This window comes from Anomaloglossus baeobatrachus, chromosome 2, assembly GCF_048569485.1.
Source record: "Anomaloglossus baeobatrachus isolate aAnoBae1 chromosome 2, aAnoBae1.hap1, whole genome shotgun sequence".
Taxonomy (NCBI): domain Eukaryota; kingdom Metazoa; phylum Chordata; class Amphibia; order Anura; family Aromobatidae; genus Anomaloglossus; species Anomaloglossus baeobatrachus.
In genome coordinates this window covers 653,615,774-653,643,693 of record NC_134354.1, presented here as the reverse complement: position 1 = coordinate 653,643,693, position 27,920 = coordinate 653,615,774, and the positions used below count along the sequence as shown (strand labels likewise).

The 27,920-nt window shown below is 45.8% G+C and overlaps 1 protein-coding gene across 3 annotated transcripts in view; it reads left to right on the top strand.

Annotated features, from left to right (window-relative positions):
- The window catches only part of LOC142290488 (retinol dehydrogenase 7-like), a 59,957-nt gene extending 42,259 nt beyond the window's left edge, over positions 1 to 17,698 (top strand). For all 3 annotated transcript variants that reach the window (XM_075334447.1, XM_075334446.1, XM_075334448.1), the window contains 3 exons: positions 1,734 to 1,992; positions 14,661 to 14,824; positions 17,429 to 17,698. In XM_075334447.1, coding sequence (XP_075190562.1) covers positions 1,734 to 1,992; positions 14,661 to 14,824; positions 17,429 to 17,619 — 614 coding nt within the window. In that variant the 3' untranslated portion in view covers positions 17,620 to 17,698. The remainder of the gene's footprint in view (positions 1 to 1,733; positions 1,993 to 14,660; positions 14,825 to 17,428) is intronic.
- The last annotated feature ends 10,222 nt before the right edge of the window (positions 17,699 to 27,920 follow it).

Sequence of the window (27,920 nt, the reverse complement as noted above, 5' to 3'; positions counted from 1 at the left end):
TCTGGATGAATTAACTGAGGGGTGTAGTTTGTAAAGTGGGGTTATTTATCATATAGTTCAGGTCCGCTCATCCTACCCATGGACAAAGAGATTTGCATGCTTTGATCTGTGACACTGTAATATGCAGAATTCATGTGCACTGTGTGCCCTGAGACTTTATTATCACAATCAGCATTAAAAGGGATTGTCTACTTCTGGGCAATTTTTTTAAGTGAAAAAACTAAATGAATTGATGATTGCCTCCTTGCATCCCCCAATGGTCTATTAGGATCAACAACTGATATGGTCGTTGTATGGCACCCCTGAGGCTCTGGTCGCTACAGGGTACTGCACTCCACTTGTGGTGTAGTACTGATCATGGATCCAAGGGAGGTCGGTGCCGGTTTCACCATACACAGCCACATACACACACGGGTTGCCCTTTTCCCCACATGGGAATGGGCTAGGGTCGGGTACCAAAGCGGTCGCCTACAGTGTGGCATTTACAGGATGTCATCACAACTGGGGACCCAATCCACTAGCTTAGGACCTGGGGAGGGGGAGGAGTGGCCACCAGGGGGAGTTAGGAGTCACACACACAGCAATATAAGAGTTCTCTAGCAAGAGTGACAGTGAGTGGATATCTTTCCCGGTAGCTCCTGTGGAACATAGGAGTTTAACGGTCGCTGTGGAGGATACAGTGTCAGTTCCCCCGATACCAGCGTAGTTCATGGTGCAGCACCCTAGGGTGGTGCAATTCCACGTTGCATCACCAGAGTTTGCCGGACAGAGAGGTTCTATGCTTTTCCGACCACACATGTTTCCAGAGCCGAGTGGCACCTAGTATTCCGGGGCCTCGATCACGGTCAGACTCAAGGGGATTCACGCTACTGGCATAGGCAACAGTACTCTTATCTAGTACAGAAGGGACTCTAAGTTCAAGCCACAGGGACCTGCACTACAAAGTGCAGTAAGGAAGGTCCCACAGACTACCACACCGGTTCTGACCTCCCACGGATCCGGGATCGACCCACTGCGGTGACCGGTACCACAGGTTGGCAACTCAAGTTGTGAGTAAAGATACCTTGAACCCGCTGAGACTGTCGGCTTGTCTTACCGGCGTCACCGCCCCGCACTTAGGTGCTGACCGCCATTATCACTCTCACCATCCACTTGGGGCTTGCTTCACCTGTGGGGAGCGATACCATCCCAACTGCCATAACGTCTACCCTGGCGAGGAATTCTGCAGAGGCGGCTACTCCCTGGCTGCACACCACAGGTGATGTCACGACAAACTCTCCCAACCACCCCACTTTCCCTTGATTTGCTGTATGCCTCGGGGCAACGGAACCGGGGAAGGCCACCCGTGACATCACCTGACCCGACCTGTGACTGCCCATCAACGAGTAGGTTAACCACCTGCCCCGTGGGGTGCTACGGTTGCGTCAGTGCTGCAGCCAATTAGTGGCTGCCGTTCAGCTGCGGTTTTCATATGTAGCATTAGTTGTCTACCCACACGTACTAAGGATTTGCCATTAAACAGAAATTGCACAATTCTTTGCAGTTTGTTCCTACAGAGGAGTCCACAATCAGCTGGTAACTCAGGGGAAAGTGACCCCCCCACCACCACCACCACCACCTCTTTAAAACATCCATAGTCTTTAGCATGGTTTCATAAAATGTTTTATACATCTGTGTCTTTTTCCTTTGCTTTTTTTTTCTTTTTAGTTTTGTTTTTTTTTTTCCTTTTACAGGTCTATGGGGACTAGTAAACAATGCTGGTATTTTAATCCCAGTATGCCCTAGTGAATGGGTTAAAAAAGAAGACTTTCAAAAGATTATCGATGTCAATCTCTTAGGCATGGTAGATGTAACAATCAATTTGCTCAACTTGATCAGAAAATCCAAAGGACGCATTGTGAATGTTTCTAGCATTGCTGGAAGGATATCCTTTTGTTCAGGTGGCTATTCTATATCTAAGTTTGGGGTTGAAGCTTTTTCAGACAACTTAAGGTAATACCATTTATCTGGTCTATCATGAAATATATATAATTAGTCTGGGCATAAAATATTTTGTAATTTTTATACTCCCGTCATCACTTCTCTGTAACCATGCCATGTAAATATTTGAGAATATATGAGCTGGTATAGGAAAGCGCCCTTCAGATGCTGAAATATTTGTAAGGCTAGATTCGCAAGCTGCAGTTTTGTTGTCACCTCAAAATTGTACCAAAATCTGAACCTTATCGCAGAGCCTGGAAATGTTAAAAAAAAAAAAACACTTGTAATGCTGCTGTTTTTTGGGTGCTTTTTTTTTTTTTTTTTTTTTGTAAAAATTAGTGATGGGCAGACCAGACTATAAAGTCTGACTCATTAGGTTCAAAGGCACCGAAGTATCGGGCCCCGGTTGGAATTCTCAGGGAATTCCAGGTATTGATCTGAATTGGGCATTTGGGGGGGAATAAAAAAAGTAATTTTAAATTAAAATAATAGAGAGTACGCTATACTTGCCAAGCATCCGGCACAGCTGCAACTGCTCCCGCACCCACTCACCTTCCTTCGGTGCTGCACATTAGGCTCATGCATATTCACTGCTTCCCCCCTGCCCACCAGCATCTATGATTGTTTGCAGTCAGACAGCACCCCCAGCTTGAGTGACAGTGTTTCTGACGCTTACAATCACAGACCCGGTCTGCAAGTCCATAGTGTACAGTAAAAATAAAATAAAAAAATTGGCATAGGGTCCCCCCGATATTATGCAACAGTACCCAGCATATTTTTTCATTGTATGATAGACCTGCAGACCGGGTCTGTGATTGGAAGCATCAGACAGGCTGTCATTCAGCAAGGGCACACGTTTGACTGCAACCAATCACAGATGGCGGTGGGCGGGGAAAGCAGTGCATATTCATTGAAAGAAATGAGTGGCCCGGTAAGTGAATGACAGGCAGCAGGAGTGTACAGCCGTGTCGGTGACTCAGTATGTATGAAGCGCTTGGTCCCACCCTTTGAGCCAGATTTTGGTCCCCATAGATTATATGGGGACCGGCATTTGGCTAGAGACCAGGGATCAATACCCCGCCGACCCCCGAGTTGGCGGGGGATTGATTTGTGAGTCCTCCCATTACTAGTGAGAAACGCAGGAAAAAAAAAACACAAAAAGAACTGATGTGCTGTAGTTTTTGTCAGACGTTTGTGACATTGCAGACAAAAAAACTGCAACTTGCGCACAGCAAAGCTGAATTCTCATAGACTTTGCTGGGAAGTCAAAAGTAAGAACTTTCTGAAAACAAATTTGCACCAAAAAAAGCAGTATAAGGCTAGGTTCGCACACTGCGTCTTTTTGACGCTGCGTTTTTGTGCGTTTTTGGCCGCTAAAAACGCACAAACGCAGCTGCATCGAAAAACGCGTAAAAAACGCATGCATTTTTACCGCAATTTGGTGCGTTTTTGGCTGCGTTTTGCTGCGTTTTTGATCTCTGCGTTTTGCTGCGTTTTTCAAATGCATGGGCGGAAAACGCAGAAAAACGCAGGAAAGAACTAACATGTCCATTTTTTTTTTTTTAACTCAAAGACGCAGGTAAAAAAAAACAGATGTGTGCGGACAGCAAAAAATGAAAACTCAGACTTTGCTGGGGAAGCAAAGTCCTGCAGTTTTGAGGCAAAAAACGCACTGTGCGCACATAGCCTAAAAAGCAGCATGCGCATGTAGCTTAAGTGTTGTAGGGTGGAGGTTGTTGAAGACTTGGGATGCAAATTTAAACAAAATGTTATTTAAACTCCATAAAGCAAGCCAAAAAACAGAGAAATAACTGCCTTTCTTTGTAGGGAAACAGGATACACAGTCCTAAAAAAGATATTAGTGTTAAGTAGAAATGAGCGGTGTTTGAAGCAAATCGTTTGCCAATTTCAAATTCGAGTTGTTTTGGGCGATGTTCGAGTCGTTAGACGAACTCTAACGATTTGCTTCACGTTCAACTGTTCGAGTACGGTTCGATCACCAAAAGCATGGCTTTTCACAGTAAGGCTATGTGCGCACGTTGTGTATTTGCATGCATCCTGCGTCCCCAGCACAATCCCTCTCTTTCCTACTCACCGATCAGCTGCACGGCTGTCACAAAGCTCCAGCGGCTTTTCCTGTTTTGAAAATGGCTGCCGCTCATTATTCAATCTGGTATTCCCTGCTTTTCCCGCCCACCGGCGCCTATGACTGGTTGCAGTCAGACACGCCCCCAAGCTGAGTGACAGCTGTCTCACTGCAACCAATCACAGCCGCAAGCAGGCGGGTCTATATCGTGCAGTAAAATAAATAAATGAAAAAAAAAAAACCTGCGGTCCCCCCAATTTTGATACCAGCCAAGATAAAGCCACACGGCTGGAGGCTGGTATTGTCAGGATGGGGAGCGCCACGTTATGGGGAGCCCACCACCCTAACAATATCAGCCAGCAGCCGCCCGGAATTGCCACATCCATTAGATGCGGCAGTCTCGGGACTCTACCCGGCTCATCCCGAATTGCCCTGGTGCGGTGGCAATCTGGGTAATAAGAAGTTAAATGGCAGCTTATAGCTGCCACGAAGTCCTAGGTTAATCATGGCAGGTGTCTCCCCGAGATACCTACAATGATTAACCTGTAGTGGAAGTAAATAAACACACAAAACAAAAAATCCTTTATTTGAAATAAAAGACAAAAAAAACCCCTCATTTACCACTTTATTATTCCCCAAACACCTATCCAGGGCCGACGTAATCCACACGACGCTTTCAGCTCTGCTATATGAAGCTGGCAGGGAGCGCCGTAGAACACGACCGCTCTGTGTTAGCTCCACACAGCAACTGAAGTGAGCCATGCTGTCAAAGGAGACTTAACTCAGGTAGTGCCGGTGTGTGCGGGGATGATGAGTGCGATAGAGCTTGCGTGTGTGCGGTGATAACGGGGGCGATAGTACCTGCGTGTCTCTCTCTTTCTCGCTCTTTCGCTCTCTTTCGCTCTTTCTCTCTCTCTTTCGCGCTCTTTCTCTCTCTTTCGCGCTCTTTCGCTCTCTTTCGCTCTCTCTCATGCATCAGCTGATTGTATAAATAACTTTGTATAACATCAGCTGATGTGTCATGTGATTCAGGTCCTTGAACACCTGACACATCATCTGATCGCTTTGCCTTTCAGTAAACTGATCAGAGGATATTAGATCCAGATTGGACATCTCGGGACCCTCGACCAAGGTCTACAGCGGAGTGAGGGGTTCTTTAATTCAATAAAGATGGAGTCACTAACTGTGTTTGTTTTTATTTCTAATAAAAATATTTTTCTGTTTTTTGTTTTTTTTTATCTTTACTAGAAATTCATGGTGGCCATGTCCATTTTGGCATGACACTATGAATTTCGGGCTTAGTACCATCTGAGAATACAAAGCTGGTATTAACCCCTTTATTACCGAGCGAGCCACCGCCATCACGGCCGCTGGACGAGCCGGATAAAGTGCCTGGAAATGGCGTGAAGAAACAATGCGTCAATTCCAGGGGTGGCTATGGGCTGCCGAGAACCCCAGTCCCCAGCTGCCTGGCTTTACCTGACTGGCAATCAAAATATGGCGGGCGCCCACGCATATTTTTTTTTTTTTTTTTTTTTTAAACTGTTTAAATAAAAAAAAATATTTTAATTGCTAGCCAAGGTAACGGCAGGCAGATGGGGGTAGCAACCCGTAGCTGTCTGCTTTCATCTGCGCTGAGAATCAAAAAAATAGCGCGGAGCTATTTTTTTTTTTTTTTTATTTAAATAAATAATTTAAAAAAAAAAAATACGTGGGCTTCCGCTGGATTTTTTTTGTATTGGTAACAAAGGGTAATCCAAGCTGCTAACCCCCACTTCTTGGTGTTGCCCTCACTGGCAATGGAAAATCCAGGTAAGCATTTTCTTGCCAAAAAATTATATAATATATATATATATATATATTATATTATAATTCTAAAAAAGACGTGGGCTTCGCCCCATTTTTGTGTCTAGCCAGGTACAGCTAGGCAGCTGGGGATTGGAATCCGCAGCACAGGTTGGCCCGAGCTTTCTTGGCCCCTCTGCTGCGAATTACAGTCTGCAGCCGCCCCAGAAAATGGCACTTTCATAGAAGCGCCATCATCTGGCGCTGTATCCAACTCTTCCTGATGCCGGGTGGCTCGCTGGGTAATAAAGGGTTAATACTAGCTTTGTTTTACTAGCTAGAGATTCTTAATGTCAGGCAAGTTTGACCCGGCCATTAAGAATCTCCAATAAAGGGTTAAAAAAAGACACCACACAGAGAAAAAATACTTTAATAGAAATAAATACACAGACACATTAAGAGACTCCATGTTTATTACTCTCTCTCACCCCTCCACGATCCTGGTCTTCTTTCTCCTTCAAACCATGCAGCTCTTCTACATCAGACAGCACTGCATGGACAGGAGACGCTGCTGCCCCCGTGCAGTCTAATCACTCAGTGAGTGAGCAGAGGCTGCGGGTTGTAAGTGGTGATGTCACCGCTGCGACTGTTGAAATGGTTACCCGCCTGTCGGGTTACTATTGCAATGGTGATCTCCAATCACCTGATTCCCGGCGCCGCTATTCACCGGCTGTGGAATCCAGTCCCTGCATGTGGGCTGAATCTGTAAAGAGCACCGACATACAGGAACGGGGAGCTAAGCATGTGCCCAAGCATCTCGCTGGTACACGGAGATGCTCGAACGAGCACCACGTACAGGAGAGATGCACTGACAGGTCCTAGCCTGACATCATAGCTATGTGACCAGTCTGTAGCCAATGAGATAATACACACATGACTGGTTACATGCTATGACGTTACGGAAGGTCCTATCATCAGTGCTGGTTACCGGGGGGGGCACAGCGATGATCGGAAGGAGAAGCGGCGGGAGACTGAGTCTGCAGGATGAGTCACGGGACCTGTAAGTATAATGGCAATGTTTATTAACTGTATGTGTATATGTATAATGTGTTTGTATGTGTTTGTGTTTGCCTGCCATTGTTTTCAATGGGTTTTGAAGGTGTTCGTCGAATGTTCAACGAATACACCCGCCGTTCGACGAACCGAACTCTAACACTAGGGGGGTGGCTCATCTCTAGTGTTAAATCAGCACTAGAGTTGAGCGCGGTTCGAGGTTCTCCAGTTCGCGGCTCGAGTGATTTTGGGGGCTGCTCTGGATCGAACTAGAACGCGAGCTTTTTGCTAAAGCTCGATAGTTCTAGATACGTTCGAGAACGGTTCTAGCAGCAAAAAGACCAGCTAATTCCTAGCTGGCTTTCCGCTGTAATAGTGTAAGTCACTCTGTGACTCACACTATTATGAAATTTCAGTGTATAGTGTGCGGGAACAGCGCATTCAGATCACTGCTGTATGGATAATGGCGATCGCCAATTTTTTTTTTTTTTTTTCCTTGTCTTCTTTCCCTAAGCGCGCGCGTGTAGTGGGGCGGGCCAGCATGTCAGCCAATCCCAGACACACACACACACAGCTAAGTGGACTTTTAGCCAGAGAAGCAACGGCATGTGTGATAGGATGTCCATGTCACATGTCCCTGCATTATAAAACCGGACATTTTCCTCCAGCACGCCATTATCTGCCTTCTGCGTCCTTGGTGTCAGTCATCACTGGCGCAGCTCCTATCGCCGATACTGCTGTGTACGCTCTATACACAGCGCTATACAGAATAGGGATAGCACTTTCTATCAGTCCTTTTAAGGGCTCATACCGGCAGGGTCAGAGCCATAGGTGACAGGTCCGTGAAAACAGAGTTTAACAGCTACACAAGATGACAGCGTCTGTGTAGCTAAGGTCAGGGATTTCCTCGCTGCATTTCCCCATTAGGAGGGATAGAAAGGCAGGCTTCCTTTCCTCTACCCAGAGACCCACAACCCTGCCACTGTACCCTCCTGCCCTTTGCACACTCAAACTCATTGTTACTAAGCCATTATACTAGCAAACACTGAGTGGACTTAGAAACAACAAAGAGCCAGCACCAATGTGCACTAAGGCATCAAATATTCCAAACTGCATTATAAAAATTTTTTTTTTTTTTTTTTTTTTTTTTTGAGATTTTTGGCAAAAAATTGCAATTTCTTGAGCTGCTTCGCCACGTCACGGCAAATCTCATTGAGTGGACTTAGTGGCATCCTAAACGTGGCTATTGGACTTCTGTATAGTCCCAGTAGTGCAAAGATATTTGCAGCACGTCTGCCTGCATTGCACACTCAAACTCATTGTTACTAAGCCATTATACTAGCAAAAACTGCTGCAACTTAGTGGCATACAAAAAGTGGCTGTTGTACTCCATTTGTGCCCCACAGGTGCCAAGCTATTTACAGCACCTCTGCATGACACCCTCCTGCTCTGTTTTTAAAAGCTATAATAATAGCAAAAACTGCTGCAACTTAGTGGCATACAAAAAGTGGCTGTTGGACTTCTGTATTGTCCCACTAGTGCAAAGATATTTGCAGCACCTCTGCCTGCATTGCACACTCAAACTCATTGTTACTTACGAAGACATTATAATACCAAAAATTGAGTAAACTTAGTGGCATACAAGAAGTGGCTGTTGTACTCCATTAGTGCCCCACTGGTGCAAATCTATGTGCAGCACCTCTGCATGACACCCTCCTGCTCTGTTTTTAATAAGCTATAATGATAGCAAAAAATACTGCCATTTAGTGGCATCATAGAACTGGCTGTTGGACTTCCATTAGTGTCCCACTGGTGCAAATCTATTTGCAGCACCTCTGCATGACACCCTCATGCACATTTTGCTACGCTAATTTTATAGCAAACTCAGGGAATTCATTGCTGCATTTGATAATTCGGAGGGATAGAAAGTGATGCTTCCTTTAGCTTTTCCTTCTGTTCATAGACAGCATCTCCAAGTCCACACCCGAAGAGCAATTTCTCCTCCACGTCTAAGTGTGGAGAGTCAGCTAGTGCGCATGCGTGTGCCGATTTACCCCAGCTGCAGCCTAACTACAGTGTTTCGCCTAGTGAGTATGCTCAGCCTGACTGTGCCATTCCTGAGGCTAAGTCTTCATTTCGGGATACAGCGCATGCTCCCACACTTAGTGCGAAAAGCCTCTTTGCACAGGTACTTGCATTCCGTGCCGGGTCTAAGTCCTGTTTTGTGCCTAGACACCATGCTAAAGCTGATAGTCTTTTTTCAGAGACTGTATTTCATGCTACTGAGCATGCTCAGGCACTTACTGCATCAGAGACTAAGTCCGGTAATGAACTCTTTGGCCCTGCCCCTGATGTGGGGTGCCCATATAGACCACCGGGCATCAGGTGTCCTGACAATGTGGCTAGGCCACTCCCAAATGGCTTGCAGAGGCCCGCCCCTATGACTTGTCACCTCATTATTGATGGTCAGACGATAACTGGTGAGGTGTTTGTGTCGTGACAGCCATGAGGTCATTATTGAAGTTTCGGTTCCAAATAGGACGATAGTTATGCCACTCATGACGTGTCACTCTGCTTTTGTCTCCAGGAGGTGCATTGTGGTCCACCCTGGTTTGGGGCGGACCAAGGTTATAAAACGGGCTGGAGCCAACAAGGAGGTGCGCAGTCTTCTATTATGCTCCGAAAGAGCACACCAACATTTGTTGAACCCATTGCGGCTTTAGGCCAGAGGTAGGCAGGGATAGGGCGTCGCTGCAGGCCGCCACCACAGTTGGTAACGCAGAACGGTTAAGACCAGCTCCTGTCCTACAAGTCCTGCTTGTGCAGCCCAGTGGCATTAACAGGCCTGCTGCTGCTGATGCGCCTGCTGTCCACAGGTGTGGCCCCAATGCACACGGTCAGCGTACTGAATGGCCCCTGTGATGTTAACAGGGAGTTCCTGGGCTGGGTGGGCGTGTGGACCCTGTGACGCTAACAGGGCTCCCAGTCTCCAGATCCGAGTGGCGTCTAACTCGGTTCAGGCAACTATTAGTTTCATAGCCACACAGATCTGTATCCTCCATCTAACCTTCCAGTTGCCAACCTCTCCTTTTCCATCTGGGAGCACGGTGGACATTGACTGCTGATGGGGATATATACCTTTTTCTCTTTCTTTTCTTATTAATTTTCGTTATATAGCGGTAACATAGTATATACCACCTTATCCAAATCTGCCAGTCCCACCGTAACAGATGGTGTTTCTTCATCAAATGTTACTTTTGCTTAACCAACAAACCCACGGACAAAAACTTTTTTCCCCTTTCCAACACACCTGTTCCCCTTTCCACCAGCATCTGTCCTTTTTCAACTCATTTGGTATATGACCAAAAGTGCAACTCTGCAGGGACACCGTACTCAATGCCATCTCAGCACAGCAGCCAGCCCTCGGTCCCTCAGATGTGTACAAGTAAAAGACCATTTCCTCCTATCCATGACAAAGCGTTGAGATTCACTCTGTGCAGCACTGGTGTTTACTGGAAAAGCAGATCTAAGAATCCGTACCACCTTCTGCAGATACTCCTGTATACGTGCGTCCCTTTCAATGGCAGGAATTATTTCGCCAAATTTTGTCTTGTACCGGGGATCTAACAGTGTGGCAACCCAGTAGTTAGCATTACTTCGAATTCGTACAATCCGAGGGTCATGTTGTAGGTAGTGCAGCAAGAAGGCGCTCATGTGTCTTGTGCATTCAGGAGGACCAAGTCCTTGGTGTGTTGGTGGCAGAGAGGTGAGAATCGTGCCTCCTTCCTCTGCCCTCTCCCCCCAACCTCGCACAACCTAAATGTGAGCAAGCTCTCACTCATCTGCTGAGTCTTCCATGCCCATCGCCAGTTCGTCCTCCATTTCTTCATGGGCTCCTGCACCTTCCTCAACAATTTTTGCAGATACTATGCGCCCTTGTTAATCCCTCTCACCCACCATCCCTTGACTTCCGCCTAGGTGCCGCTCACCGTCTGGACCTTGTAGATCTTATTATCCCTTCTGCATATGACTCCTCCTGTACTTCCTCCCCTTCCTCTTGGACCAACACCTGACTCCGAATAATGCATACAGTGTGCTCCATCTTGTAGATGACCAGAATTGTCACGCTGAGAATGGCATCGCCAGTGCTAAAGATCTTCGTCGATATTTGTAAACTGTGTAGAAGGGTGCATAGGTCCTTGATCTGACACCACTCCAGCAGCGTGATCTGCACCACCTCTGGATCAAGTTAGCCCAGGGTATACGTCATACCGTATTTCAGCAGGGCTCTGCGGTGCTGCCACAGACGCTGCAACATGTGCAGATTCAAATTCCTGCGTGTCGGAACATCGCATTTCAGGCGTTTAACTGCCAGACCCTAAGACTTTCGGAGCGATGAAAGTTGTTGAGCTGCTGGGTGCGAAGGATGAAAGTGAGCACATAGCAGCGTGCCCGCTGCACAAGGCCATGTAGGCCGGGATGGTATTTTAAAAATTGCTGGAGAATCAGATTCAACACGTGAGCCATACAAGGCACGTGTGTCACATTGCCCTGACAAAGGGCCGCAGACAGGTTTGCATCATTGCCGCACACGGCTGTTAAGTCACCAACGTAGTCCACTCAATCAATTTGTACTCCGGTCGCCAGGTGACAACGTGTTCCTTTCGTGCATAGTGCTGATGATGAGAAAGGAGTCGATGCCAGCGGCGCAGGTGGACGCAGGTTATGCTCACCCACTGGGTTGCGTTACCTTGACAGATGCAGAACCACAATGGGGAGATAAGGTATGCACACCAGTGACTATGTAAGGGGAATACATGAAATAGCAGAAACTGCTGTGTGAATACTGACTTGAAAAATCCAATAGCTATATGCAAGAGTGAAAATGTGAAAAATAGAATCTGCATTACTGCCATGAACATATGAATCAAGAGAAATTTAGCTACTGAATTGATCAATGCAATAGAGCCCCAACACTACGCCAAAGTATTTCTCTACGTTGGGGTCCCTAGCTTGTGTGTGTCCTCTCATGCAGTTAAAAAACTTACCGTGTATGGGAAGCTGAGACCCAGGCTATTTATGCGTAGGTCTAAAATACTTTGGCGTAGTGTTGGGGCTCTATTGCATTGATCAATTCAGTAGCTAAATTTCTCTTGATTCATATGTTCATGGCAGTAATGCAGATTCCATTTTTCACATTTTCACTCTTGCATATAGCTATTGGATTTTTCAAGTCAGTATTCACACAGCAGTTTCTGCTATTTCATGTATTCCCCTTACATAGTCACTGGTGTGCATACCTTATCTCCCCATAGTGATGTTTTTTTAGGTTTTTGCACCCAGTTCAGACTTAGAATGGTGTTCCAAACGTTATTCCTTATAGATGCAGAACCACAGGCTGAATGTAGGTGGTGGGTATCTCACAGATGAAGTACCATCATTCAGCTACAACCAATGGGAATACACCGCACCCTTTTTTAGGCCCCTCCTGTCTGCAGACCACTGCCAGACAAACCTCTTGTTACTGTTACCCCCAGTTCAGTTTTATGATTTTGTGTGCTTGTTACCTGTGACTACTTTTCCTGCTTGCTGTTTATGTACCTCGTTGGCCGATCCGCATTTCACCTCTGCTTGTTTTCTGATTTAAGTCCTGGCCATCCCATTCTGTTCCTCTTCCTCAATATTTTGACCCTGCATGACTACTATTCTCTGGAACTGCAGCCTTCCACAGGTATTGATCAACTTGGGCCCTGTGTAATTCCAAATCACTGTATAGGGGTTAAAGGGTTTCAGGGTTCTGGGTGTCCAGCTTGCTGAGTGGCTTCCCTCTAGCCTATCCTTTACAGCCCATCTGAGTGTGTCGATCCAGGCAGGCGTTACACCGTGCCCTGGTCAGAAGGCCATGTAGGCCGGGATAGTGTATTAAAAAATTGCTGGACAACCAGGTTCAACACGTGAGCCATACAAGACACATGTGTCACATTGCCCTGAAGAAGGGTCGCAGACTGGTTTGCATCAATGTCGCACCCGACCTTCCCTGGCTGCTGGTTGAGTGGAGACAACCATTGATGAAACTCGGTCTCACTCTCCAGAGCTAACCGTCCACAATTCCTCAGCGGTGTCTCGCATTTCAAAGTAAACATTTGACCGCCTGATGGCCTTGAGCTCTGCTGCCAGCATAGTAAGGAGGTGTGTGGGATTCCTTGGGCGCAGTTACAAGGAAGGTGGACTGACCACACAGGGTTTGGGCCAAGGTGGAGGACCCACACGAGGTTGAGGAGGCAGAAGCAGTGGAGGAACTTGTACATACAGAGGAAGGATTGACACACAAGTCGTGGGGACGGCAAGACTTGTACAGCAAACCCTTCTCCATCTCTCACCATAGTTACCCAGTGCCCAGTCAGCAACATGTAACTCCCCTGTCCATGCTTACTGGTTCAAGTATCTGTGTTGAAATCCACCCTGTCACACACAGAGTTTCTCAAGGAATCGGTGAGGTTGTGTGCAACCTGCTGTGGTAGCGCGGGCATGCCTTTCTTGGAGAAGGAGTGACGACTGGCCATCGGCTCTTGGGGCACTGCAATGGGCATAAGGTCTCGAAAATCCTCGGTCTCAAAAGGGTGTAAAGGCAGCCTTTCTGTTGCCAACAAGTTGCAGATGATGAAACTCAACCTCTTAGTCATGTCATGCACTTCGAAAATCATGTAAAACACAGCGAGGGGACTCCAACCACAGTCTCCCTCGTTTCCACTAATTGGGCCACACACACCCCACTTGACTGGCATCAGTTGACCTCCCCTTTTGAAAAAGAAAAAGATGCTTTGCATGAAGCACTCTCAAAAATACGCGTGCCTTTCGCCTCCCCTGGCTGACCCAGGGGAAGAAAAGTCCTCTGAGAGCCATGTCCACATTGTCAGTGGACAGACACATGTGCTTATCTGCCAGCAGACCCCCAGCAGCACTGAAGACAGGTTCCGAGAGAACGCTGGCTGCAGGACACGACAAGATCCCCAAGGCGTACGTGGCGAGCTCAGGCAATTTATCCAGATTGGAAGCCTAAAATGAGCAGGGCTCAAGTTGCACAGTAATGGCATCGACGTTTCCTTGCATATACTCATATATCTGTGTGTCCTCCCCTTTTTTTTTCCTTGTCCTGCTCTTTTGTTTTCGCATGAGTATATGTCCTTGTCACTTTCCCATGTGTGTGTGTGTTGTGTTGTGAGTTGTTTGTCACCTTTTTGGACACCTTTGAGGGTGTTTTCTAGGTGTTTTTATGTGTTTGTGAATGCCTGCCATTGTTTCCTATGCAGTTCGGTTCGACGAACCGAACTCGAACGGGACCTCCGTTTGGCGAGCCGAACCACGACCGGTTCGCTCATCTCTAATCAGCACACAAATCCAAGCATGGAGATTTCACACAGAACTGCTTACCTCCATACACAGACAGCTAATGAATCATCTGGACTTTGTTCACCATACCACACCCTGAGGTGTGAGCAGCCAGTCCCACCAGTGTCTCTGACTGCTTTAAAATCTGGCCCTTGCCATGCTCTATTACTCCACACAGGAGTATACACAGCTTCCAGGCTTACATCACTGAGGATAGTCACCTCTATGATAAACCATGTATGGTGGTCATCTTACATGTAAAATATGTGTGCATGTATGTTTTTGATTTCTTTATTTTAAATTACCATTACTGTTATATTTACTATAATTAAAATGTGCACAAATAATCGAAATTTCTTTATTATAGACGAGAGCTCAAGCAATTTGGAGTTAAAGTCTCTGTCATTGCTCCTGACTTTTTCAAAACTAATATTTTGATTGCAAACCAAATAAAAGAAAATGTTACCAACACTTGGAAGAAATTACCAATGAGTCTAAGAAATGACTATGGGGAAGACTACTATCGTAATTGTAAGTGTGATCTAATCTAAATGAAAGAAAATTTAAGTTACATTAGCTGAAAATGGCAAAACCACATGACTTGGTTTGCACCTTTTTTAATTTGTAATGGTCATAATACAGCCACCATTACCACCTCCGATAAACAGTCAGTCAGAACAAATTACAGTAGGTAAGCTCTACATATGAGTAATGAAGCCCTGTATACACTAGGCAAATCTGAGCAGATGGTAAAATTAAGTTCTATTGTAAATAGGCATGTCTTTAATAAATTAAATGTGCCAATAGTGCAGGGGGGAGTTAGGTTAAGCAAGATCAATAAAGACTTTAAATGGAATCTGTCACAACATTTGAGCTATCTAACCTATCAATATGGTCATACACAAGGCATAATAATGATGGTCGCAAAGATTGCAATCGGGCTTGTTCTTCGGGGGGCCCACTGACCCAAGTGCCTACTTAGCTAGGAGGACTTGGATGAGGATAGAGATTCAGCTGAAGTGTTTAGCAGCCCAGAGACCCGTTGGGTCCATGTGCCACAGTACACGCTGCAATCCAACTGGATGCTAGCAGCAGACATCGCTGTGACTGTGGGTGCATGGCAGTGACATAAAGTGTCGCCATAGCAGGCATGCCGATGTCACCTGCCGGCTCTAGTGCAGTCTGTAGAAAAGGACACTGCGTGTCGAGGGAGTGAAGGACGATGAGTAAAATTTGCATGGTTTTTATTTTATTTTTTTTTTTTTCTTTATGCAGAGGCAGAACAGGGAACATGTATTATGGGGGACATATAAACCAAGATTTAGGACATATATGTGACGCCCTGGCATATCAGATCGTCACAGGGTATTGTGCAATCTGCCCTTCTGTGCAATATCCACCTCCTCCTTGGTTAAGGGTCCCTAACCATTTGTGTTGCTAAGAACAGCTAATCAAAATCCTAGGAACACTCAGCACCACACCCACCAGACACACCAGTGGACGGCCTGAGTGGAATAGGGTCTCCCACTTGGGGGGTTGGTTAAGGGAGGGTCAGGAGACAGTGAGTTGAGCAGTGACTCTCGAGAGGAGAGGTCACGAAGCGGTGAAGAGGAGAGGGAGAGAGAGGAGGTGATGAGCTGGGCTCCTTGGAACTACTATGTGGCAGACGTTGCTCTGGGCCTGGTAGGAGCTGGACCCCGGTCGCAGGGGATCGTGACAAGGAGCACAGACTGTCAAGGAGGACAGCCGGCGGCCTTGTGCCATCACCGGGCAGGGGCCAGGGCACAACGGGGTACGTGGACCCTAGGTCAGGGGTAGCTTCAGGCGTCCTAACAATTTACCTGACTAGGACGGAGCCTTCAAGATCCGTTCTCCACCCACTCCAAAATCTGGGTACTAGCGCAACAAGGGGGATAGGACTTTCCACTCACACGGTCCAGAAAATCCCAAGCATGAACCCTGAGAGCAAGCTCCCCCAGTTAGCCATACTGGTGAGCGGGACCTGACCAGTTTACACTGAAGGGACCAAATAAAGAGGTGCCAAGGCAAAGGTCACAGACTAATAGGTAACACCAACGAGCATGGGATCCAGGCGTGCTCCCTCCGAGCAGCGGCGGTGTCCACAACTTTGGTTTACCACAGTTGTCGGTGTCAGTGTTATTGGACTGAGTGAGTACACAAACTACTCCCCTACTGCCCCAACGGCACCTCCCCGTAGCCCTCATCGAGTCCCGGGGCATTCCGCCTACCTGCTGAGGGGTTAAACATCTGGCTGCCCACACCACAGTCACCGGGTACTTGCAACTGCAGTGGTGGTACTCCACCTTACCACACACCACGGGGGGCATCACGAACTTCAAACATACTCCCCCGTGTAATTATTCCCCTTTTAGTCCGAGTGGCCATGCGACCGCGGGTCCGGATATCTCTTGAGCCACCGTGGATCCGGATCAGAGCAGCCCAGCTGCCGATGCGGGGGCGGCACATGTACCATTTACCGTTACTTAGGACATGTGTATGTGTGTATGTGTGTATGTATGTGTGTATGTATGTATGTATGTGTGTATGTATGTATGTATGTGTGTGTGTGTATGTATGTATGTATGTGTGTGTATGTATGTATGTATGTGTATATATATATATATATATATATATATATATATATATATATATATATATATATATATATATATATATATATATATATATAATATATAGCGGAGATGCCTTTCAAACGCGTTGACCTGTGAAAATAAAGAAAAGGAATTCACGATATCCCTTGGATCTGTGGTTTTTAGCGCAGCATTTAACCCGATTTGGCAAATGGCAATATATGACTGTCGATCAGAAACTTTTTGCAGATCGGTAGTAGTTTAATAATCTGTCTGCGGTTCAGAGTTTTGACTGTCTGCAGACAGCTGCAATGTGGGGTCTTACCCTAGGGGCTCATTCAGATGACCGTGCCAATTGCTCTGAGCATGGACTAGTCAGGGATAGAAATATATGAAGCTGTCATACTCTTGTTGGAAAAGCATGGGCCTTAGTTTTGAATTATTTCCATAGCATTTTCCTAAGAAACGTTAATGTCATATAATATTGAAATCGTATATGATAAATTGTGTAATCTCTCTGCAGATTGTAAATTCGTCGACGTTATCTGCGCAAAGAGTAGCACCAAGCTTACAATTGTTACCGACTGCATGGAACATGCCCTGACTGCTCAGCATCCGTGGACCCGTTATTCTGCTGGACCTTATTCCAAATTCTTCTATATGCCGTTGTCTTATCTTCCTACATGTGTAACTGATTACATACTTGGTTCTTAGCTTTCACTTTAATACATGAACTAAGCTCTGCACGGCTGTATACACTGATAAAAGACTTTATTCACCCATTAAAATTGGTCCCGTTTATCAATAATCTGTTTCTGTGCATGATGAATAGCTGCATGATACCACGCCAAAAATACCATTTACCTGCATCTATTTAATCTTATAAATTCCCTTGACAAGTTGTTCTAAAAATAAATAAGTCTGGGGCTGCGCAATAATATGTCAGCGGCGCATGTCATGAGGCAAGTAAGTTGCTGCACAAAATTTAACAGGTTCCGCCTATTTTGCGACTTTTTGCTGTTCCCACTGCAACTCATTCACTTGTGATATGCTGTAATGTAGCACCAGCGTGAACTACAGTATACTGTACATATACTTTGTGTGCAAAACGTTTCTGGCATTCCCAGTACATTAATGCACTGCAATAGTCGGCAACTAACAGGTATATGCAGCTGCATGGACTGAATCTGTGAAACATTTAACCCTTCAGGTCACCTAATGATTATGTAGCCCTTTCAAAAATAAGCTAGTTGATCTCTTATGGTCGTAAAGAACTGCTCCAGCAGGCACTGAGAAATCGCACTTTGAAGTTGTATCGGAGCGGTGACCATGCACTTTTAGCTTCTCCGCCTTAGGCATTGGCTCCACTTGTGCATCACTTCTGCTGTGAGTGCATCGAAAGTGATATGCTAATGATCCTCAGCTCAGGCTCTGCTGTGAACGAGCGCCGAGTGGATGCGACTGTTATCCTGTCTTGCAATCGGATCCCAGATGCAGAGTAGTGAGTACTTTCTACCTCTTCTCTGCTGTATGCCTCTGTGTACATCACCCTGCACTCGGATGACATGCGAGTGCAGTGCGATGTTTCACAGCATCCATAGACTTGTATGGGTGCATGTTATGAGACTCTCTGCCAAACGCAGCATGCTGTGATTCTTTTCTTATGCTGATATGGCATGAGAAAAGAATTACAGATGGACACTGCTTCATGGTTTTACACTGGTGGCATAAAGCATCAGATTGTACTCGTCCGTGTAAAACGCAAGTCGCGCTGAGGTCTTACACTGTATTTCTTTCCCTCCTCTGCCGAATTCACACTTTAGTTGCAATGTACCAGAGCAAAAGACTGGTCAATCAGCCTGGGGTAGATGCTTTCAGGTGGGAAAGATAAAAGTGCATCGTCACACCCCAATGCACTTCCAGACTACTTCAAAATATGATTTCTCACAGCTGCAGCAATGCTTTGGGAAGTTTAAATGGAGAGAGCCATACAAGTGCGCCACCTCTCTATCTGTGGAGGATGGGACCTTTATTCTAATGAGTATGTGTCCGAGAAATGGCACTGGTACGTTTTAGAGATTTACAGCATAGGTATTTAGCTATAAGCATACCATTTTAATGAAGATGTCATTGGCCGAGAAAACAAAAATTCCTCTTTTTGTCATCACTGGTTAAAAAAATTAAAATAGTTTTAGGGTTTTTCTTTTTAAACCAAAGCACCTTGGTAATTCAGGAAACTAAGAAAAAAGTGAATTTTCTTGGTTTTTAGCTGGTACATAATTTCTGAAATCTATAAGAATAATACAATAGCAACAACACCATGGCTGCCAGTGGAAGCATCTGCACCTTAGAACATATGTGTAATGCAGCCAGGGGCAGTAGTCATGGGCAAGGGCTGCAGTTCTCGTACGCTACAGACACTGGGGGCACAGTGGTGTATAGAGTGGGTGTGGAGGTGGTACCTGTGGACGTCCTGGGATTCAGCCGGCCTTTCTGGATCCCGTTCACACAGTGCGATATTACATGTGGCGTTAGTAGAGAGGAGTCCACAACCAGTTAAAATTTCAACTGCTTTACTAAATACTTGTTCAAAACACCATTTTCATTCACGGTTTACAGATTTGATACCACATTCTCCAACAGGAATTTTCTTATCTACACTGTCTGGCTCTCCCATTACGGCTGCAGTCAGAATCCCACCGGCTATCAAAGAGGATGAGGTTTCGGCGCTGCTGCTGTTAGGCGCTGTGCTGTTCCCCTGTTGGCTACGCTACTTTCCCAGGATAACTCGTAGAGTCTTCTATCCTGCGGTGTCAGTGGTCCTGTCAGAAAACGACGACTCTGCTGACTGTCTGCAGCGTTCACGAAAGCCCACTTGAGGAGGGGGCACTGTCTGAACATTCTACCTCATTCTACCTCACTGAAGCCTGCCACCTGCTGTTTGTGGTCACTGGGTTTCTTCCTCCTGCTCAGTCTTCTGCCTGTTCTCCTCCACACCACACTGTTCCACTCTTCTACATCTGCTTCTCTCTTACTTTTCACTAACTCCCTAAAACCAGGAAATGTCTTTCACTACATTACTTCACAGTGGGCCGAGCCTATCCAGCTAACCCTTTCAGTTTTGCCACTGTAACTTCTAGCTGAGCCTCCCTTCCCTGCTAAGGAGCCAAGTGCCATCTAGTGGTAGATGGCAGTACTGCGACATAACCCACATGACAAGTAGTGATGGGCAGTCCGGCTCTTTTTGGTGATCCGGTTCCCATGGCTCCACTCACCAAAAACAGCCGCCTCTTTCAGATCGTTCATGGCTCCCTATTAAATACGTTCATCCCAGGTGAACACATATTTAAGATTATATTAACGAGGGCCAAAACCTCGCCCACTTACAACTGGCCAATTAAATTGTTGCATGGGTGGGGTTTTGTTCAGGTGGGCGGAATTTCATCTACTGAACATCGAAGCTTTTACGCCCAGTGAGAGCCGTTTAGAGAATTTAGTGGCTCTCACTGGGGATCCGGCTCCGGTCAGTCACAGCAGGGTGCTGGATCTTTCTGTCAGATCATTCCTGACCGACATCACTAGACACAAGGCATTTTGACATTTCAACATTACCAAACAATACACCTAAAAACACACAGGTATATAATATTTCTCTAAATCACATGTGACACCCTGGACTATTCAGGTCATCACAGGGTTCTGCATAATCAGCCCTTCCTGTGCAGGACTCAAACCCCCATGGTTCTGGGAACCTAACCGGCAGTACTGCCTCCACCAGCATTCACAAATCCTAGATACATCTTGCACCACACCTGTCAGGAACACCAGTGGGCTGCTTAAGCAGAATAGGGCCGCCCACCTAGGGGTCAGGCAGGGAGGTGTCAGTTCAGTGGAGTAGGAACCCTCGAGCTGTGAGGAGCACTGAGGATGCTGGGAGCTGTAGCTCACAGGGGAGAAGCAGACTAGGTTGCAGTTGGTGGTCTGGACCTAGAGGAGTCAGAACTCCGGTCGCAGGGGATTGAGGCTAGGTGCCTGGAATCCGTCAAGGAGGACGGTCAGCAGCCTGGTCCCATCACCGGTCCAGGACCGAAGGCACGTCGGGCTACACTGACCCTAGGTCGGGGAGAAGCTTCAGGCGACCCGGCAATTAACCTGCGGATAACTTGCGGAGGACAGGGCCTTTATGGACTGTTCCCACGAAGCTCAGAGATCGGGGGCACTAACGCAATGATGGGGATAGGGCTTTCCTAGCAAGCGGCCTACTGAAATCCCAAGCGTCAGATCCTGAGAGCAGGCTCCTTCACTTAGCCACAGTGGGGAGCGGGGCCCGGAAAGCTCCAAGCTACCGGGCCACAACGGACAATCTAAATTGGTGCCAGGAGGCATGTTACGGACCACCAGGCAGTGCTGCAGGGGACGGGACCTGGATGAGCTCCCCTCGAGAGGCAACGGCAGTCAGAGACTTGGTTTACCCTGCTGTCAGCGTCTGCTTCGTTGCTGAGTGAGTACCCGACTGACCCCTGCACTGCACCCCCCACATCACCATCCAGAGTCCCGGGGCCTTCCCCTACCCATGGATGGTAACGTCATCTTGATGCCTCACTCAATCACCCCGGGTACTCCCCACGGCAGTGGTGGTACTCCCAATTACCGTACACCACGGGTGGCGTCACGAACTATACCAATCCCCTGTAAATACCCCCTTTTCCATTTGAGTGTGGCCCCTAGCCCCCGGGTACAGAGACCCTCGAGCCACAAGTAATCATCACCCTCGGATCCGAGTGGTTCGATCCACTGCAGGGGCGGTGCACACATATCTAAAAGGCGTAACGTCTTCAGGGGCGGCAGGGCACTGGACACCCTCTTACAGATTCACACAGCTGTGTGTTGCACTCCGAGAAAGGCCCCCTTACTAAGAGTGTGCCGCCCCCGTGTCAGCAGCTGGGCTGCTCGGATCCGGATCCGCGGTGGCTCGAGGGGTCTCCGGACCCGGGGGTCATGCGGCCACTCAAATGAAGGGGGTATTTACAGGGGATTGTGTTAGAGTTCGTGACGCCATCCGTGGTATGTGGTAATTTGGAGTACCACCGCTACAGTTGGGAGTACCCGGGGGTGATGGAATGGGGCAGCCAGGTGTTAGAGCCCTCCACGGGTAGGGGGGAATGTCCCGGGACTCAGTAATTGTGGTTGGGAAGTGCCAACGGGTGTGAAGGGGTCACTTGCATACTCACTCAGTCCATTAAGCTGACGCCGACAACTGGATAAACCAAAGTTCTGGATACCGCTGCCGCTGAGGGGAGCTAGTTTGGGTCCCGTCCCCAACGGTGCTGCCTGGTGATCCGTAACCTGCCTCCTGGCACTAGGTTTACTTCTCGGTTGGTCCCGGTAGTATGGAACTTGCCGGGTCCCGCTCCCCACTATGGCTAAGTGTGGGAGCTTGCTCTAAGGGTTCACGCTTGGGATTTCCTGGACCGTTTGAGTGGAAAGTCCTATCCCCCTCGTTGCGCTAGTACCCCGATTTTGGAGCGGGTGGAGAGTGGATCTTGAAGGCTCTGTTCTCGTCGGGTAAATTGTCAGGTTGCCTGAAGCTACTCCCTAACCTAGGCTCCACGTACCCCGTCGTGCCCTTGTCCCAGCCCTGTGATGGTACAAGGCTGCCGGCTGTCCTCCTCGACAGTTCCATGCCCCTTTCCATGATTCCCTGCGACCCAGGGTTCAGCTCCTCTAGGCCCAGACCACCGTCTGCCACCTAGATAGCTTCCTAGGAGCCCTGCTCCTGACCTCCTCTCTCCTTCACTTCCAACACACAACTCTCTATTCCTGACCTCACCTAACCAACCCCCCAAGTGGGCGACCCTATTCCACTCAGGCCGTCCACAGGTGTGTCTGGTGGGTGTGGTGCAGAGTGTACCTAGGATTTAATTAGCTGATGTAGGCAACACCATGCAGTTGGGGACCCATAATCAAGAAGGAGGTGGATACTGCACTGGAAGGCAGATTGTGCAATACCCTGTGACGACCTGATAGTCCAGTGGCATCACAAGAGTTTCCAATATGTGTGGCATACAAACATGTGCACTTATCATGGATACCACACGTATTTATTATAATCTATGCTGATCTTGGCATGTCTGTGCTCTCACATGAACTGTGTGTCCTTGTGAACCACACGAAGACATGCCTGTTTTTTTCTGGCAGCAAGGATTACAAGGGCAAATACAAGTCTATAGGCCATGTAAACGTATACAATATAATAAAGCTAGGCACTCCAAAATGTTGCAAAATTGGCGATTTTATTATCAGCCAACAGTTCGGTCATCATAAAGATGTTTCGGTCACAATATAGACCTTCATTAATAGGAACTAGCTGTATATATCTGAATGGGAAAGTTTTAGAAAAAAAACGGGAGTAATTGATGTATAACGAAGAAAATAGAGGTTGAGTATAAAGGGTAGACAACTGGTAATGCCTAATAGTATTAAGGCAGAAACAAATGGTCTCACTGATAAACAAAGTATTAACCTAGCGTGAAAGAGCAGTATATCCAAAATATTTAAGAGTAGGAATACACGTGATGTCCACCATGGGTGTAGAGAAATCCAGAGGTTATTAAATAAAAAAATGGGTAAAGACTGTATTAGTGATACAATAATATGTGGGTGCCGCCACAGTCTGAACTGTACAGAAGAGGTCAGGCAAACATAGCTGACAAACGTAAATACCGATTCATAGAAAAACAGCCAACAACCAATATAATAAAATAAACATCTCTTTATTAATGACATATTTAAAAAACAAAAAATAAATAAGCAAGGAAATGGTGACAAGAGAGAGCCTAAAACACAGTACTAAATTGCATAAATATTAAGGTATAATTTAATAGAAAATTTAGTAAGGTGCAATTACATGAATGAGGCCAACAGATGGCAGAATGGAATCAAATACAGATGGGCACAAGTGAAACTCACTGTCATGAATATCTGCAAAATACAAATATAAAGTGCAAATACTAGACCAGTAAATACATAAGTAAAATGCGCAATCAGTGCTATAAGAGTGGTCAATAATAAAGTGCATTAAAGACAAGGATGATAGATCATGACAGTGAATGCTGACAAATGCCCACCTGCAAAGGCACCACAACAGCCACTGGAAGTAATATCCATCGATAGTAAATTAAAGTGCATAGTATTAATATTAGGTCGCCAAAAGATACATGCAAAGGTTATATAAAGATGGATATACCTGAGGCCATCAGGATCGTGTGTAGGCGACCTCCAACCCTACACGTGTTTCGGAGTACCTTCGTGTAGGGTTGTGTTCGTAATGGGACAGCTGGTACAGTCTCCTTTTAAACGCCCTACAACCAATCAGATGTCGGGAAAGTTCCCACCGAGACCTAATTACATGGCTCATGCGCGGGACGATGAAAGGGAGAGCGTCATCAGACCAGACACGTCATCCAGACACGAGGAGGGTGACGCGAGCGGCCGTTCACCACATGATGAAACACCTGGTCTAGCGCTGATCACGTGACCCGGCTCACCTTGGATAGAGACGCCCCCAGCCATGACACACCCCCACACCATCACCCGCATGCGCACAATCTTGGAACATAGGTATGCTGAGATAAGGATGACTGAATAAGCCGGAGAAGTTATGTATAAACAGCAAATCAATTAGTGCCATATAACATAATAATGTGAAGCACTTTAGCATAAGGAAGCACCTATGATAAACATACATAAATATTAAAGAGATAGACAATTACAGAGTTATACTAATACATAAATAGAGAATAATGTGAAAAGTAAATAGAAATCATGTTTAAAACAATATATAAATCAGTGAAAAAAAGTGTGAATAAATGTGTAAAAATGTGTATAAAATGAAAGTGATGAAAATATGTATGTAAACAAAAATAAAAATAAAATAAAAAATAAATATAAAAAAATAAAAAAAATTATAAAAAATGAAGAAACAGTGTGTGTGTGTGTGTGTGTTAGTTATCCATGTGATAATATGGAGACTGTACCAGCAATCCCATTACTTTTCCCCTGACAAAGGTACGCCGAAACACGTGTAGGGTTGGAGGTCGCCTACACACGGTTCTGATGGCCTCAGGTATATCCATCTTTATATAATCTCTTGCATATTTGCACGCACCTTTTGGCGACTTAATATTAATACTATGCACTTTATTTAATTTACTATCGATGGATATTACTTCCAGTGGCTGTTGTGGTGCCTTTGCAGGTGGGCATTTGTCAGCATTCACTGTCATGATCTATCATCCTTGTCTTTAATGCACTTTATTATTGACCATTCTTATAGCACTGATTGCGCATTTTACTTATGTATTTACTGGTCTAGTATTTGCACTTTATATTTGCATTTTGCACAGATATTCATGACAGTGAGTTTCGCTTGTGCACATCTGCATTTGATTCCATTCTGCCATCTGGTGGCCTCATTCATGTAATTGCACCTTACTAAATTTTCTATTAAATTATACCTTAATATTTATACAATTTAGTACTGTGTTTTAGGCTCTCTCTTGTCACCATTTCCTTGCTTATTTATTTTTTGTTTTTTAAATATGTCATTAATAAAGAGATGTTTATTTTATTATATTGGTTGTTGACTGTTTTTCTATGAATCGGTATTTATATTTATATAATAGCCTATTCTTTGATTATCTGGGGAGTATTTATTATTTTATATGGTGACAGTTATTTTAACACACTATATTATACTCTCTTTTGGCATTAATCGGTATAGCTGAGAAACGTCGGGTACCAGGAATGTGGAAAACACACGTGGTATCTCTCCGCACACTTGTGGTGGATACTGAGTGTGTTTTCCACATTCCTGGTACCCGGCGTTTGTCAGCTGTGGGTGTGGTTAGCTCTGCAAGCTGCGGCTTACTCAGTTGACGTCCGGGACCGCCCCGTGCTGTATGTGTTAACATTGAAAGTATAGAAGAAGATTTTTCATTGTCATTTTCAGTTTCTATATCCATACCAGGAAAACTCAGATTACACATGGATGAAACATGTTTGTTAAAAAATACACATGGGTGATTAAAAATAAACATGAACGTTCAAAATGGATCATGCCACACGTGCATACCATGCCTTGAACAAGTATTCCCTCTGTGAACTTTTACACTTTTTTTTTTTTTTTTGGTAGTATGAAGGAAACTCATCATGTTTTATATTAAAAAAGTAAATTAAAAAAAAATAAAATATATATACAGTGCCTACAAGTAGTATTCAACCCCCTGCAGATTTAGCAGGTTTACACATTCGGAATTAACTTGGCATTGTGACATTTGGACTGTAGATCAGCCTGGAAGTGTGAAATGCACTGCAGCAAAAAAGAATGTTATTTCTTTTTTTATTTTTTTTTTAAATTGTGAAAAGTTTATTCAGAGGGTCATTTATTATTCAACCCCTCAAACCACCAGAATTCTGTTTGGTTCCCCTAAAGTATTAAGAAGTATTTCAGGCACAAAGAACAATGAGCTTCACATGTTTGGATTAAATATCTCTTTTTCCAGCCTTTTCTGACTAATTAAGACCATCCCCAAACTTGTGAACAGCACTCATACTTGGTGAACATGGGAAAGACAAAGGAGCATTCCAAGGCCATCAGAGACAAGATCGTGGAGGGTCACAAGGCTGGCAAAGGGTATAAAACCCTTTCCAAGGAGTTGGGCCTACCTGTCTCCACTGTTGGGAGCATCATCCGGAAGTGGAAGGCTTATGCAACTACTGTTAGCCTTCCACGGCCTGGACAGCCTTTGAAAGTTTCCACCCGTGCTGAGGCCAGGCTTGTCCGAAGAGTCAAGGCTAACCCAAGGACAACAAGGAAGGAGCTCCGGGAAGATCTCATGGCAGTGGGGACATTGGTTTCAGTCAATACCATAAGTAACGTACTCCACCGCAATGGTCCCCGTTCCAGACGAGTCCGTAAGGTACTTTTACTTTAAAAGCGTCATGTCAAGGCTCGTCTACAGTTTGCTCATGATCACTTGGAGGACTCTGAGACAGACTGGTTCAAGGTTCTCTGGTCTGATGAGACCAAGATCGAGATCTTTGGTGCCAACCACACACGTGACGTTTGGAGACTGGATGGCACTGCATACGACCCCAAGAATACCATCCCTACAGTCAAGCATGGTGGTGGCAGCATCATGCTGTGGGGCTGTTTCTCAGCCAAGGGGCCTGGCCATCTGGTCCGCATCCATGGGAAGATGGATAGCACGGCCTACCTGGAGATTTTGGCCAAGAACCTCCGCTCCTCCATCAAGGATCTTAAGATTGGTCATCATTTCATCTTCCAACAAGACAACGACCCAAAGCACACAGACAAGAAAACCAAGGCCTGGTTCAAGAGGGAAAAAATCAAGGTGTTGCAGTGGCCTAGTCAGTCTCCTGACCTTAACCCAATTGAAAACTTGTGGAAGGAGCTCAAGATTAAAGTTCACATGAGACACCCAAAGAACCTAGATAACTTGGAGAAGATCTGCATGGAGGAGTGGGCCAAGATAACTCCAGAGACCTGTGCCGGCCTGATCAGGTCTTATAAAAGACGATTATTAGCTGTAATTGCAAACAAGGGTTATTCCACAAAATATTAAACCTAGGGGTTGAATAATAATTGACCCACACTTTTATGTTGAAAATTTATTCAAATTTAACTGAGCAACATAACTTGTTGGTTTGTAAGATTTATGCATCTGTTAATAAATCCTGCTCTTGTTTGAAGTTTGCAGGCTCTAACTTATTTGCATTTTTATCAAACCTGCTAAATCTGCAGGGGGTTGAATACTACTTGTAGGCACTGTATATGTAAATATTACCTGATCCTTCTTCCTATGCGTTTTTGCATATACATTCTAACATTGACTTATCATGATGTCCTCCTGGTGTACCAAAATAAATAAATAGCACGCATGTTTAACACCAGACCTCAGTAATACGGCCATTTGTTCAAAGAGTACAAAGAG